This window comes from Mastomys coucha, unplaced genomic scaffold (genome assembly GCF_008632895.1).
Source record: "Mastomys coucha isolate ucsf_1 unplaced genomic scaffold, UCSF_Mcou_1 pScaffold22, whole genome shotgun sequence".
Taxonomy (NCBI): domain Eukaryota; kingdom Metazoa; phylum Chordata; class Mammalia; order Rodentia; family Muridae; genus Mastomys; species Mastomys coucha.
The window spans coordinates 99,615,539-99,628,039 of record NW_022196905.1 but is presented as its reverse complement, the minus strand read 5'-3'; the positions used below and the strand labels follow the sequence as shown (position 1 = coordinate 99,628,039).

Sequence of the window (12,501 nt, the reverse complement as noted above, 5' to 3'; positions counted from 1 at the left end):
AAAAAAAAAAAAAAAAAAAAAAAAGACACAGAAAACAACAACACGGGATTTCTTAGATATACTTAAGACTACCCAGAATTCCTTTTTAAAATTATCAAAACTCTTTAATAAATTCCTCTTCTCCTTAAACTTGTTTTTTGTTTGTTTGGTTTGTTTGGTTTGTTTTTTTTTACATAAAGGAAATGTCCTCATGAATATGAATGGCAGGGAGAAGTACAGAACACAATAAAAAGTTATACCTATGTTTTTGTTTATTTCACTCACTAATGATGTAGTCGAGTTTAAAACGTTGTCCTTCCTTCCATCGCTGTGACACTCGGAACTGAGGAAGGACCCTGTGCGTGGAAGGCAGGCGCTCCACCACTGACCTTCTCCCCAACCCCATCTTTGCTTCTGTTTCACAGCACTGACACAGCTTATGCCTCAGTCATTCTGCCTCCCTCTCTATGCGCTCACCAAGGTGGGCTTGAAACTTCTTATTTCTTACAAACATTATTAGGCATATTCTGTGGTTGGTTTCTTCTGACTCTGCACATAATAAGTGTTTACATTGGAGTTTTTTGGGTTTTTTTTTTGTCCTAATTTTTTGGCTTAGAGTGAGTTTTAATGTCACAGCTAATACATTCTGAATAGGAAAGCTAAGTACCCCATGCTGCTCCTGTTGCCATACATTCGTAAGAGCGTTTCATACAGTGTCCTTCGTTCTGTTCCTCCTCCTAGTCCCTGCCATTTAGAGATAGTTTTCAGTGCCTCCTCCTGCTATAGACAGGTACATACACCCTGGCTGCCACTCCCCAGGGATTCCCATACTATTGGAAGCATGCCAAGACAGACTTGTAAAAAGTATATGAAGAAGGTTTTCCTTTAATAAAACTTGTCAGAGCTTGTGGATTTTTGTTTGTTTTGATTTTTAAAAGATAGCTTTCCGATAATGGTGTTGTGAAAATCTCTTTTTAAAATAAACCATTTCAGAATTTCCTGATGTTACAGAGAATAACATTAATTTTATATTTTAATAGGTTGCAGAAGTCTGCATATTCTATAAGGGATTCAAAGCTAAAAGGTAGGTTTAAAGACAAGTTTACTTTTCTTGTTCTGGAAACTGAACCTGGAGCCTCGGGAGTGCCTCTACCATGGAGCCATACCTCCAGCCTAGAGATTACTTTTAAATAGCATGTTTAAATACAGACAGAAGGGGTCAGTGCTAGTGACAAGGTAGCAGTGACTGACAGGCGACGTTTTCCTACGATAGATACCTTGGTATATGGCGTTGGTTACCATCATGCTGGGCTGGAGCTGTCAGATAGAAAGCTGGTTGAAGGGTTGTTTACCTCTGGAGATCTACCAGTTCTTTGTAAGTAAAACATATTTCTTAGAGTTAGTAAAAATATTTTGAAAAATTACTTTAAGAGAAAAAAAGTTAAATATTCTAATTATTTTCTTCCAAGAACTTAAAAAGAACTGTGCATTCATATTAAAGTAAAATTTTTGGCAAGGTTTAATTGTTTATCATTTTATTGAACATAGGGCAATTTGAAAAGAACTTACTAGCTGTTTTGTTTTTAGGGTACATTATTTACAAAGTCCTCTATGCCTTTTCCTAAATTTCTTAGAGTTTTTAGTTCATTTTTATCAGTATATGTTTTATAAGCAAATATCCTCCCAGGACAATAAAGTTATAAGGCTTGGTTATCATTCAATCTGATAGTTACTACCAGTACTCTAGCTATGGGAGTGAACTTGCCAGCTCACCTGGTCGTTGTAAAGTCTACCATGCACTACACTGGAGGTGTGTTTGAAGAGTACAGCGAGACCGACATCCTGCAGATGATTGGGAGAGCTGGCAGACCCCAGGTAAGGGGCAATAGCTTTTCTCTTGCTTTGTTTTTGACATTCTAAATATAGCAAATAAGGGGGTGGTGATGGTTTTAATTTGCATTTCAAATTAGATTAAAAATGTAATTTAAGAATCAAATTTAATGGTGGAATAAGTATAAAAAGACTCACTAGCTGGGATATATACACTTTACATTCCAGCTTTGTCTAAGCGACTCTCTGTGGATGAGGGTAGTATTAAAGCAATTTTAAAGGGCCTTTCGATCTTATTTTTTTATTTGAATAAAGATGTTTTGTCATTTTTATGTTTATTTTAGAAACTGGATCTCTACATGTAGCTGAGGCTGAGCTCAAACTTGCCATTTTCTGTTTTTGCCTCTTAAATACTAAGATTACAGGCACCAGCCACATATCAGGTAGTCTGGGCATTTTGGAGAGGCAGTTTTTCATTGTGAAGGGCTGTTGTGAGTTACAGAACATGTAACATCCCAAGGTTATAGCATTAAATTTTATAATTAAAAGTCAATCCATATTTATTTCAAAATATATCTGACAAGTGTTTGAATGAAGAAGTCACTTGTATAGATACTAAAAGAACATCCTGAAAAAATCATTTGCAAAGAATAAAAATGTTATATCACACAAGTTTTTAATTTTAAGGGATAAATTAAATTTATCAAATTATACAGTATTATAGTTAGGGTTATTATTGCTGTGATGAAACACCATTTTGATCAAAAGCAAGTTGGGGAAGAAAGGGTCTATTTGGTGTACACTTCCACAGTCAGTCTATCATTAATGGAAGTCAAGACATGAACTCACACAGAGCAGGAACTTGGAGGCAGGAGCTGATGCAGAGGCCATGGAGGAAGGGTGCTGCTTGGTGGCTTACACCCCATAGCTTGCTCAGCTTGCTTTCTTGTAGAGCCCAGGACCACAGCCCAGGGATGGCCCCACCTGCAATGTGCTGGGCCCTACCTCATCAGTTACTAATTAAGAAAATGCCCTCCAGGCTTACCTACCGCCCTGCCTTTTTTTTTTCCCACTTTATTTTTGTTTTCTTGTTTACATCAGTAGTTGGGGGATGAAAGGGAAATTATCTACTAGTATACCTTTATTGTGATGTTAAGTATTCTTTTTTTAAAATTTATCTTTAATCTTTTTTTTTTACAGTCCAGTTGTTATCCAGTCCACCCTCTGACAGTTCCTCATCCTATTTCTTAAGTGAGATTTCCTCCTTTCAGATGACTTTAGCGTATCAGCATATATGAAAACTACATTAAATCTTAAATTTTTAATTCAGTTTACAAAGATTTATTTTGACTTTAACATTGTCAAGATTAAGTTATATTGAAACAAAAGTGGTGTTTATAGTTATACTTGGAAGACTTTAAAATTAAAGTTTTTGTTAATATTAAAATTCAGAAGCAGATTTTAGTCCTTTCCATTCAGTGTGAAATCAAAGTTCTGAGGAAAAGACTCTGCCCTAGGTATGCTCTAACCTTTCCAACCCTGTGCTCTGTTGCAGTTTGACACCACAGCTACTGTAGTTATTATGACTCGATTAAGTACTAAAGAGAAGTACGTTCAGATGCTAGCTTGTAATGACACTGTGGAAAGCAGGTAACAGAGAGCAGGACCAAAAGAAATTAAACTAGCATGACTTGATTTCCTTTAATGTATAGAAAGGAAATTTGGTTTGGGGATTTCCTAAGGCCATTTTCTTGAAATAGTCTAACAATTTAACTGTAAACCTTATGTAATTTTAGGAATTAAATAGATTTATTTAAAGACAACAGCGTTATCTATTGGTGATTCTTAGCACACAGTAGTGCATATCTTTGTTCTAAAATCCTAAAACGGTAATAAGGTCTTGTTAGTTATTACTATAACTTACAAAAGTTAAATTTGTAATTACTAGCTTTTAATAAGAGAAATATTTTCACACCTTGAGCTTTATTTTATAATCAGAGGGAATAATATCTGGGATGGTTTTCAGTGAGCCATAAGTACTTATCGTTGGTAAAGTAGGATAGAATCTGCACTATTGTCACCACACTGACCTTTGCAAAAATGTGTCTTTTAGAACTGTGAAATATGGAAAAACCTCAATTCTTTAAGATCTTGAGCTGCCTTTTAAAGATTTTCTTATGTCTTTGAAATTTTTTCATTAATTATTAAAGTAGCAACTAACATATATATTAATAAAGCTTAAAAAGTAAGATTTGTGTTCTTGAAATTCACATTAATCATGCAGAGTTTTCCCCCCCATTAGTTTGCACAGACATCTTATTGAACATTTAAATGCAGAAATAGTGCTGCACACCATCACAGACGTGAACGTTGCTCTGGACTGGATCCGATCAACACTGCTGTATATCAGAGCTCTGAAAAACCCATCTCACTATGGTTTGTTACTTTGACCTGGAAATATAGTGATTGTTTTTCAAACCATCAGGGTTTCTATTTATACTGTTAAATAGATTACAGAAACTAATAAGCAACAGAAAAAATAGTAGCAGTCACCAGTATATTCAGAAGTAAAGCAGGCAAAATGATAACACACTGTTTGCTCTACTCCTAGTCCTTTAATAAGCTTTAAAATCAACACTGTTAAAAATAGACTCAATGGAAGAAAAAATTAAGTACATAAACTAAATAACATAAGTTAAAGCTTTATTATCTCATGCAGTTTATGAAGTCAAGAGTCTCAGCTAGTAGGTCTGGATCTGAGTCTCTCTTGAGATGCTGGCAGCATGTCAGTCAAACTGCAGTGGCCTGAATGTGTGGCAGGGCTTGCTGATTCACTCAGAAGGCTGTCACAGAACTCTTGGCTGAGGCTTACAATTTTCAATGTGGACTTTTCCTGCATCTCTCTTCCTGCCGGAAGAGTAATAAAAGACAGACTGGCTAAGTAAAAGCTGCATTTTCTTGTTTGTAACTGTAGTCATCATCACTTAATTTAAAACAAGTTACTAGTCCTGGCTACCTGCAGGGGAGAGCAACTGAGTTCAATTGCTGTTGTGGCCTTGGCAAACCAGGAATCCCAGAAGCCTCTGGCCCTAGCCTCCCAGCATTTGGAGCTGTATGCCTGCCACTATTGTTCTGCACCTTTCTTTGTAGTTTCCCCCCAATAGATTTTGGAGGGTTTCTGTTTAATTAAGTTTTAAGCTAGCATAAAAAGTGGTAGGCTTCATTTTCATCATGTCTGTCGTTGTGCTTGCTTATGTTTATTTCCTCCCACTGCTTTCCCTCCCTCCACAGCCCCCTCTGACTAGACCTTCAGATCCCCACAAACATGCTCCCTGCTGCATTATATTACCCGATCCATTACCCTCTCCATCATCCTTAAGGTCTCTCTTTCTCAGAGTCTGCTTTCACATCACATCACATGCACCCACACACGCACACACACACATGCACACACATACACACACACACACACACACACACACACACACACACGAGCATACACACTGGATTATATACATGAGTCTGGCTTATTTCTCTTAACAAAATAATCTTCATTACCATTTATTTTCCTGCATATCTCATGATTTCATTTTTCTTCAGGGCTAGAAAAAAATCCATTGTATCCATATGTTCATTTCTTTATCTGTTCATGAACATGAACATTTAGGCTGGTTCAGTTTCTTTCTATTGTGAGGAAGAATGCAGCAATGTCCATGGTTGGGCATGCATCCCTGTGGAGTATGCTGACTAAGCATCCCTTGGTTATTTACCGAGGAGTGGTAAAACTGAGCCATAACATAGTCTATTTTTAAAACAAATACCTAAGGATTTATTTTACTTGTTTTTTTGTGTATATATGTCTGTGTGAGTTTACATGTATATCTAGGTAGTGGTGAGTGGAGTCTAGAAGAAAGCACCACATGTCCTCTGTCACTCCATGTACCCCTTTGAGGGATGGTTTCTAACTGAACCTGCACCAAGAACATTCTCACCTAGTCATCCTCCTGTCTCCATCTCCCTTAGAACTAGAGTTACAGGCAGTTGTGAGCTGCTGACCTGGGTGCTGGGAACCAAACTTAGACCCTTTGCAGGAGAAGGTGAGCTCTTAACCAGCCCCACCTGTCATGTCTAAGCAGTTCCAGTTGATGTGAAGTTTCTAGGTCACAGGGTACATCATTTTAAAATGTAGTGTCAGTTGCTAAATTATTGTCCTTAGTGACTTACATGGCTGTCAGCAGTTCTTGAGAGTACTGTATTCACATTCACCCTGTGGGTATATACTTGTATCTCTTTATCAGTGTTGTGCAAAATTCATCTGTGTTGCAATTTGCACTTCTTTCTCCTTGTAAGTTATTTTGTAGTGAATTTTTTTATATTGTATTACCACAGTAAGTGACAGAAATCTTAGGTATAAAAGTTAAATTATATAGGTATAAAAGTAAAATTAAATATATACACATAGACACAGATACCCACATCTAGTATGTAGAAGGTTTTCCACAAGTATGTTCATGTTATATTTCTTGAATTTGATGTAAACAGAAGTATTTCCTTTTTTTCTTCAGTTTCTTTTAATTCATAGTGGTTATGGGATTGCATCAAATTCCTTTTGTTATTATAATATAGACCCAGTTGTATCAATATACCATATTTCAGCCAATTATTCTGTGGATAAGCATATAGATCATCTTCAAATTTTGACTATATACACTGCCTCAAGTGCACTTAGCCCCACACAGACATGCAGACATAACTAAAAATAATAAAATAGATCTTTAAATGTATTCTACATGGTTCTTGCTCAATAGTTTCAGATTATTTAATACAGATTAAGAAAACAAAACATAGCCAGTTGAAAAGATTTCAAAATAGTGGTTGTGTTCTATGAATAGTTAAGCCTTTTTGAGCTCATTAAACTGCTATTAGTCTATATGAAATATAGTTGTGATTTTTATGTGAGGTTAAAATTGAACCTGTAAATTAAATACAGTCTGATCTTTTTTAAATAAAAGTTTGATCACTTATATAGGTTTTGTATCTGGATTGAACAGAGATGGAATTGAAGCAAAATTACAAGGTTAGATGTATTTCCTTCTAATATCTATATCTATACATCTATATATATAGTATAAATTTTGGTGAAAAATATCAGTTACTAAAGAAATAAGAATATCCTTTTGTAAATTGTTTTAAAAAGTAAACTTGTCTGGCAAACTATTTTTTATGTACAAAGCTTGGCATATATAGTTTTTCTATATTTATTGATTAATTCTGTCAGAATATCTGTTTTTGTATTAAATGACTTTGATCTCTGAAAACATTGCCCATAGATGAAACACTTCATTTTCCTTTTTTAGGTTAATTTTAATTGAAAATATAATTCTGGATTTATTGTGGGTTCTCATCCAAATCTGTGCAATACTTCTCTTTTGAACTTCAACTTTAATACTTCACTAAGTATCTTTTAAACTATGAAAATTCAAAATGCACTTATTAGAATTCAAAATTGCTGTGTCTTCCTTGTGTTGAGACTTTCAGTAAAAATAAAGAATCTTGGATCTAGTAACATTAATTTTAATTTGTTCCCTGAATAGTTATATGTGGCAAATAAAAATACAGAGATAAAGTAATAAATTATCTTGCCCAAAGCATAAATATGTTAGGAGCTAGTTAGGACAGAGGCTGAAGGCCAGGGTAGCCATTCTGAGGCTCTCAGCTCCTCAGGTCCAAGTGTGCTAGGCCCACTGTGTTCTGAGCCCTGACATCTCCCTTGGAGGAAAGAGCAGCACAGGGCTTGCTGTTCCAAACCTGATTGTGCTTCTTACTCAGTAGGCTCTAAGAGTGGTACAGTAACCACGAGAATAAAATGCAAAGTTTCATACTGTCTACATGTGTCTATAGCACAATAGCTCCTGCCTCTGTCTCTGATGTCATTTCTTGTCCCTTTCTCCATTTTATTTCTCATCTCTAAATTGGTCCTTGTATGTTAGTTACAGTATGCCCATTGTCACTAGTTAGTTACAATGTGTTCATTGTCACTAGTTACAGTGTGTTCATTGTCACTAGTTAGTTACAGTATGCCCATTGTCACTAGTTAGTTACAGTGTGTTCATTGTCACTAGTTACAGTGTGTTCATTGTCACTAGTTAGTTACAGTGTGTTCATTGTCACTAGTTAGTTACAGTGTGTTCATTGTCACTAGTTAGTTACAGTGTGCACATTATCACTATGTTAGCTACAGTGTGTTAATTGTCATTAGTTAGTTACAGTATGCACATTATCACTATGTTAGCTACAGTGTGTTCATTGTCACTAGTTAGTTACAGTGTGTTCATTGTCACTAGTTAGTTACAGTGTGTTCATTGTCACTAATTAGTTACAGTGTGCATATTATCACTATGTTAGCTACAGTGTGTTCATTGTCACTAGTTAGTTACAGTGTGTTCATTGTCACTAATTAGTTACAGTGTGCATATTGTCACTATGTTAGCTACAGTGTGTTCATTGTCACTAGTTAGTTACAGTGTGTTCATTATCACTAGCTAGTTACAGTGTGTTCATTGTCACTCAGGGTCTTGTCATCATCTCTTCCTTGCTCTTGGAACATTCTCAAGTATTGTACATGGCTTGCACATTTATTTCATCTAAATCTCTGTTCAAATACCCACTTTTCAGAGATTTCTTCTTTGCTGTTTTATTTAAATCTATCTTCACTTAAAGATGAAATGACTTTCATGTTATAGTTATTACTATTTTTCTTGACCTTGGAAAAATGCCTTTATTGTGAAAATTAGGGATATCTATATTTTATATAGAAATTATATATTTATACAGCTAAATTAAAAATGCATACAAACCTTAGTTAAGTGCTTAAAAAACTATTAGCTTTTGCTGGGCGGTGGTGGCGCACACCTTTAATCCCAGAGGCAGGTGGATTTCTGAGTTCGAGGCCAGCCTGGTCTACAGAGTGAGTTCCAGGGCAGCCAGAGCTACACAGAGAAACCCTATCTCGAAAAAAAAAAAAAACTATTAGCTTTTAAAAACCTTTCTCAGCTTTAGTTTTTTCACTAGTTTCCAACACCCAAAATGTATTGTTTGTGTATTTGTTTTTTCATTAAAATTCAAGTTCTACATATATGAAGAAATGTGTACTGACCACTATAAACTTAAACCTTAGAGTGATGTTCAGCATATAGGATAGTAAAAATCTTCCCTGATCAAGTGACTGATCAGTGGATAATAAGCTAATTTTAACTTAATAGTGGGTAACTAAGGTAATTAGAAAATATTTCAAAGCCATAATTATCAAATGTGTTAAACTGTGCCAGGTTGCCTGCATGACACTAGTCCTTATAAGGACTGTAAGGACTTTTTATGGTTTGTTCCTCTGTTTAGGATTGGGCAGGGTGCACTGCTGGGAACTGTCTCCATTCTGGGCTGTTGCATGGGGTAGTGAGGACAGTAAGCTTGGAAGGTGTTCACATGAATTTGTATTGCTTCCTTTTTAGAGGTTTCTGAAGACACATATGGCAGCCTCTTCAAAGAAGTAGAAGTAAAAAACTAAAAAGCATCAGCTAGAAAAACTTAAGTGATTATTTCACTAAAGTGGCAAACAGGATGAGGGTTAAGAGTGACAAGTTTGAGAACAGATTCATAAAACTCTGACTTTATACTTTGGAAGCAAGAGAATAGGCAGTAAGTGAGGTTATGAATCTTGTATAGACCTTATTAAGGCAACTATGAGAAATTAGGGTGGCAAAGAGGAAGCAGTAATGACCCCTTCTGCTGAGGGCATCTGCAGTCCCCTCAAACCACACAGAAGTATAGGGAGTAGTAAATGGCTCAATATGATGCTAAAATATACATCTCTGGGTAGAGAGTTAAGATGTTAATGGCACATGTGAAAGTGTATGTGGAACTACATACAACAGATAGAGCATGCCTTGGGTTCCTCTATGCACATGAGGGAGAAGGGCCCTGGGCTCCACTGTGCACATGAGGGAGAAGGGCCTGGGCTTCACTGTACACATGAGGGAGAAGGGCCCTGGGCTGCACTGTGCACATAAGGGAGAGGGCCCCAGGCCCCTGTAAAGCCAGGCAGTGGAGCTGTTATACTTTTTCCTGCTCTATCCTCTTTCCTCCTTGAGAGTGTACCTTTACTAAATTAAATTCTGTCACTTTTTTGTATCCCATCTACATGTCTTTGCATTTCCTTGATCTGGACCATCAGGAGTAGCCCTTTGAATTCTGGTGTCAGCCAGTATCATTTTGTGCTATTATATGTTTGATAAAAGTGTAAAAGAAAAACAATGCCATAATGGAGAACAGATAACAAAACAGATCCTTAGACCTGGAACAAGTAATTCAGCCTCAATTCTTTAGTTTCCCAGTGTGTATATATAAGTAATATTTTTGCATTTTTTATTATGTTTTGAGAATTAGTTAGAGTAATACATATATATAATTTCAAAAGTCCCAAAGTGCTGAATGGTATTTAACATACTAATTGGATGTTGTTTCCTGAGGTTTTTTCCTTGCTATTTAAAAGACTCCAGTTCTTCTAAAACAATTATGCTATAGCAGACATCTTCAATATATTTAATAGTAAATTTTTATTTTAATTTATTTCTTATTTTACTAAACTTAAAAAGGTGTTTTCTATAATTGAACAGAATTATGTTTGAAGAATCTGAAAGATTTATCATCTCTAGACCTGATAAAGATGGATGAAGATGTTAATTTCAAACCAACAGGTATTTTTCCTTCATGGTGTCACTGAGTTTGACGCTTGTTTACTAAGACTAAAATTTTGTTTTACTAAAATTTAAGCAGTGGTAAGACAAAATTATGATTTTGTTTTCAATAGAGTATCATCATTTATAGCTATAAGGCATCATTTCCTTTTTTATTAAACACATCTAGTAAATGATCAGGTAACATCTTTTCTTTCTCAGCATCAATGGATGCTGCCTGATTTTCTTTTCTGGACACGGCTGTGTTGGTTCTGCTTTTAAATGGGAGCCTCTTTGACCTTTTTTCTTACTGTAAGCTTCAGACTTTGGATCTCTGTTTCCAGTTTCTCTTCTTGTAAAATACAGTTTAGCTTCACAGATGCAGCTATAAACATTATGTAAATTCATTAAGAATTGCATCTTGTGTGTTGGCAGCAGCAGAGCTGTCAAAGAAACAAGGCATCCCACACTCTGAAACCTCTGCTCAAGTGAAAGCAATATTGTTGACCTTTACTAAAGGAGAGTATCAGGATGAGTCAGGAAGGAAGAAACGTGAGCTTAGGCATGGGCATTAAAGAAAGAGACGGGTACTTAGGAAAGGATGATGCGCATGCGGTGGGCATGTGTTTCTCAAGAGTCACACTTTAGTGTCTTTTTAGTAGTCACATGTATGATTTTTATGGCTTCTGAAGTTACTTGTTCAAAAGATTTCTAAGGAATCTTAGATGGAAGATTCCTTAGATTTCCTTCCATTTTTCTTCATTTTTGGTAAACTAGATGATAGAGTAGTTTCATAGGGTCACATGAGTCAAAGGAATCCTTTGGATTTCAGCTCTATCCAGGTAAAATATCCTGTTCTTTGAGGGTCTGTCTGTCTGTCTTGTTCTTTTCAAGACAGGATTTCTCTGTGTAGTGAGCTTGCTCTGTAGACCATTCTGGCCTTGAGCTGATAGAGATCTGCCTCCTGAGTGCTGTGATCAAAGGCTTGTTCCACCACCATCCAGGTCTTTGAGGATTTATAAATGATAGCTGTATTTCTGTTAACTATTTTGGTTGACTTTAGCAGAATTCTGTAGTGGTTCCTAAATGGTATCTCCAATTCTCTGGGTTTTAAAAAATCGTTTTGCTTTGCTTTGAGACAGTCTCACTCTGTACTTATTGCTGGCCTCATACTAAAGAAAGTCCTCCTGCCTTAGCCTTCAGAGTGCTGGAGTTATAGGTATGTGCCATCACATCTCAATTAATTCTTTTTATGATTTTCTTGTTCTTACATGTTACTAATATTTTATCTTCTAGAGTTTATTATTTTGTATATAAATTCTATCTATATACTCTAATATTTCTGCTTTATATAGTTTTTGTTTTTGTTTTTGTTTTTTTGGTTTTTCGAGACAGGGTTTTTCTGTATAGCCCTGGCTGTCCTGGAACTCACTCTGTAGTCCAGGCTGGCCTTGAACTCAGAAATCTGCCTGCCTCTGCCTCCCAAGTGCTGGGATTAAAGGCGTGTGCCACCACTGTCCAGTATAGTTTTTGTTTTTTAATTTGTGGTCACAATACTCAAATATTTGGCTAGTTATATCTATTAGGTTACCAATATTTTTCCTATTTTAAAAAAGATTAATCTTTTAAAAACTGTAAGAAGCTGGTATCTGTAAGAACCTTGGCAGATATTAAATTGGGATATAGATCATCTAGGAAGGAAGGAAGGAAGGAAGGAAGGAAGGAAGGAAGGAAGGAAGGAGGGAGGGAGGGAAGGAAGGAAGGAAGGAGGGAAGGAAGGAAGGAAGGAGGGAAGGAAGGAAGGAAAAAAGGAAGGAGGGAAGGAAGGAAGGAAGGAGGGAAGGAAGGAAGGAAGAAAGGAAGGAGGGAAGGAAGGAAGGAAGGAGGGAAGGAAGGAAGGAAGAAAGGAAGGAAGGAAGGAAGGAAGGAAGGAGGGAAGGAAGGAAGGAAGGAAGGAAGG

General features: G+C 36.2%; 1 protein-coding gene across 11 annotated transcripts in view; it reads left to right on the top strand.

Annotated features, from left to right (window-relative positions):
• The window catches only part of Hfm1 (helicase for meiosis 1), an 87,399-nt gene that overhangs the window by 27,750 nt on the left and 47,148 nt on the right, over positions 1–12,501 (top strand). For 10 of the 11 annotated variants that reach the window (XM_031337159.1, XM_031337152.1, XM_031337155.1 and 7 more), the window contains 7 exons: positions 1,020–1,063; positions 1,253–1,354; positions 1,709–1,854; positions 3,365–3,459; positions 4,112–4,245; positions 6,839–6,886; positions 10,482–10,562. In XM_031337159.1, the coding sequence (XP_031193019.1) occupies positions 1,020–1,063; positions 1,253–1,354; positions 1,709–1,854; positions 3,365–3,459; positions 4,112–4,245; positions 6,839–6,886; positions 10,482–10,562 (650 nt within the window). The remainder of the gene's footprint in view (positions 1–1,019; positions 1,064–1,252; positions 1,355–1,708; positions 1,855–3,364; positions 3,460–4,111; positions 4,246–6,838; positions 6,887–10,481; positions 10,563–12,501) is intronic. The other variant, XM_031337154.1, reaches the window with a different exon arrangement.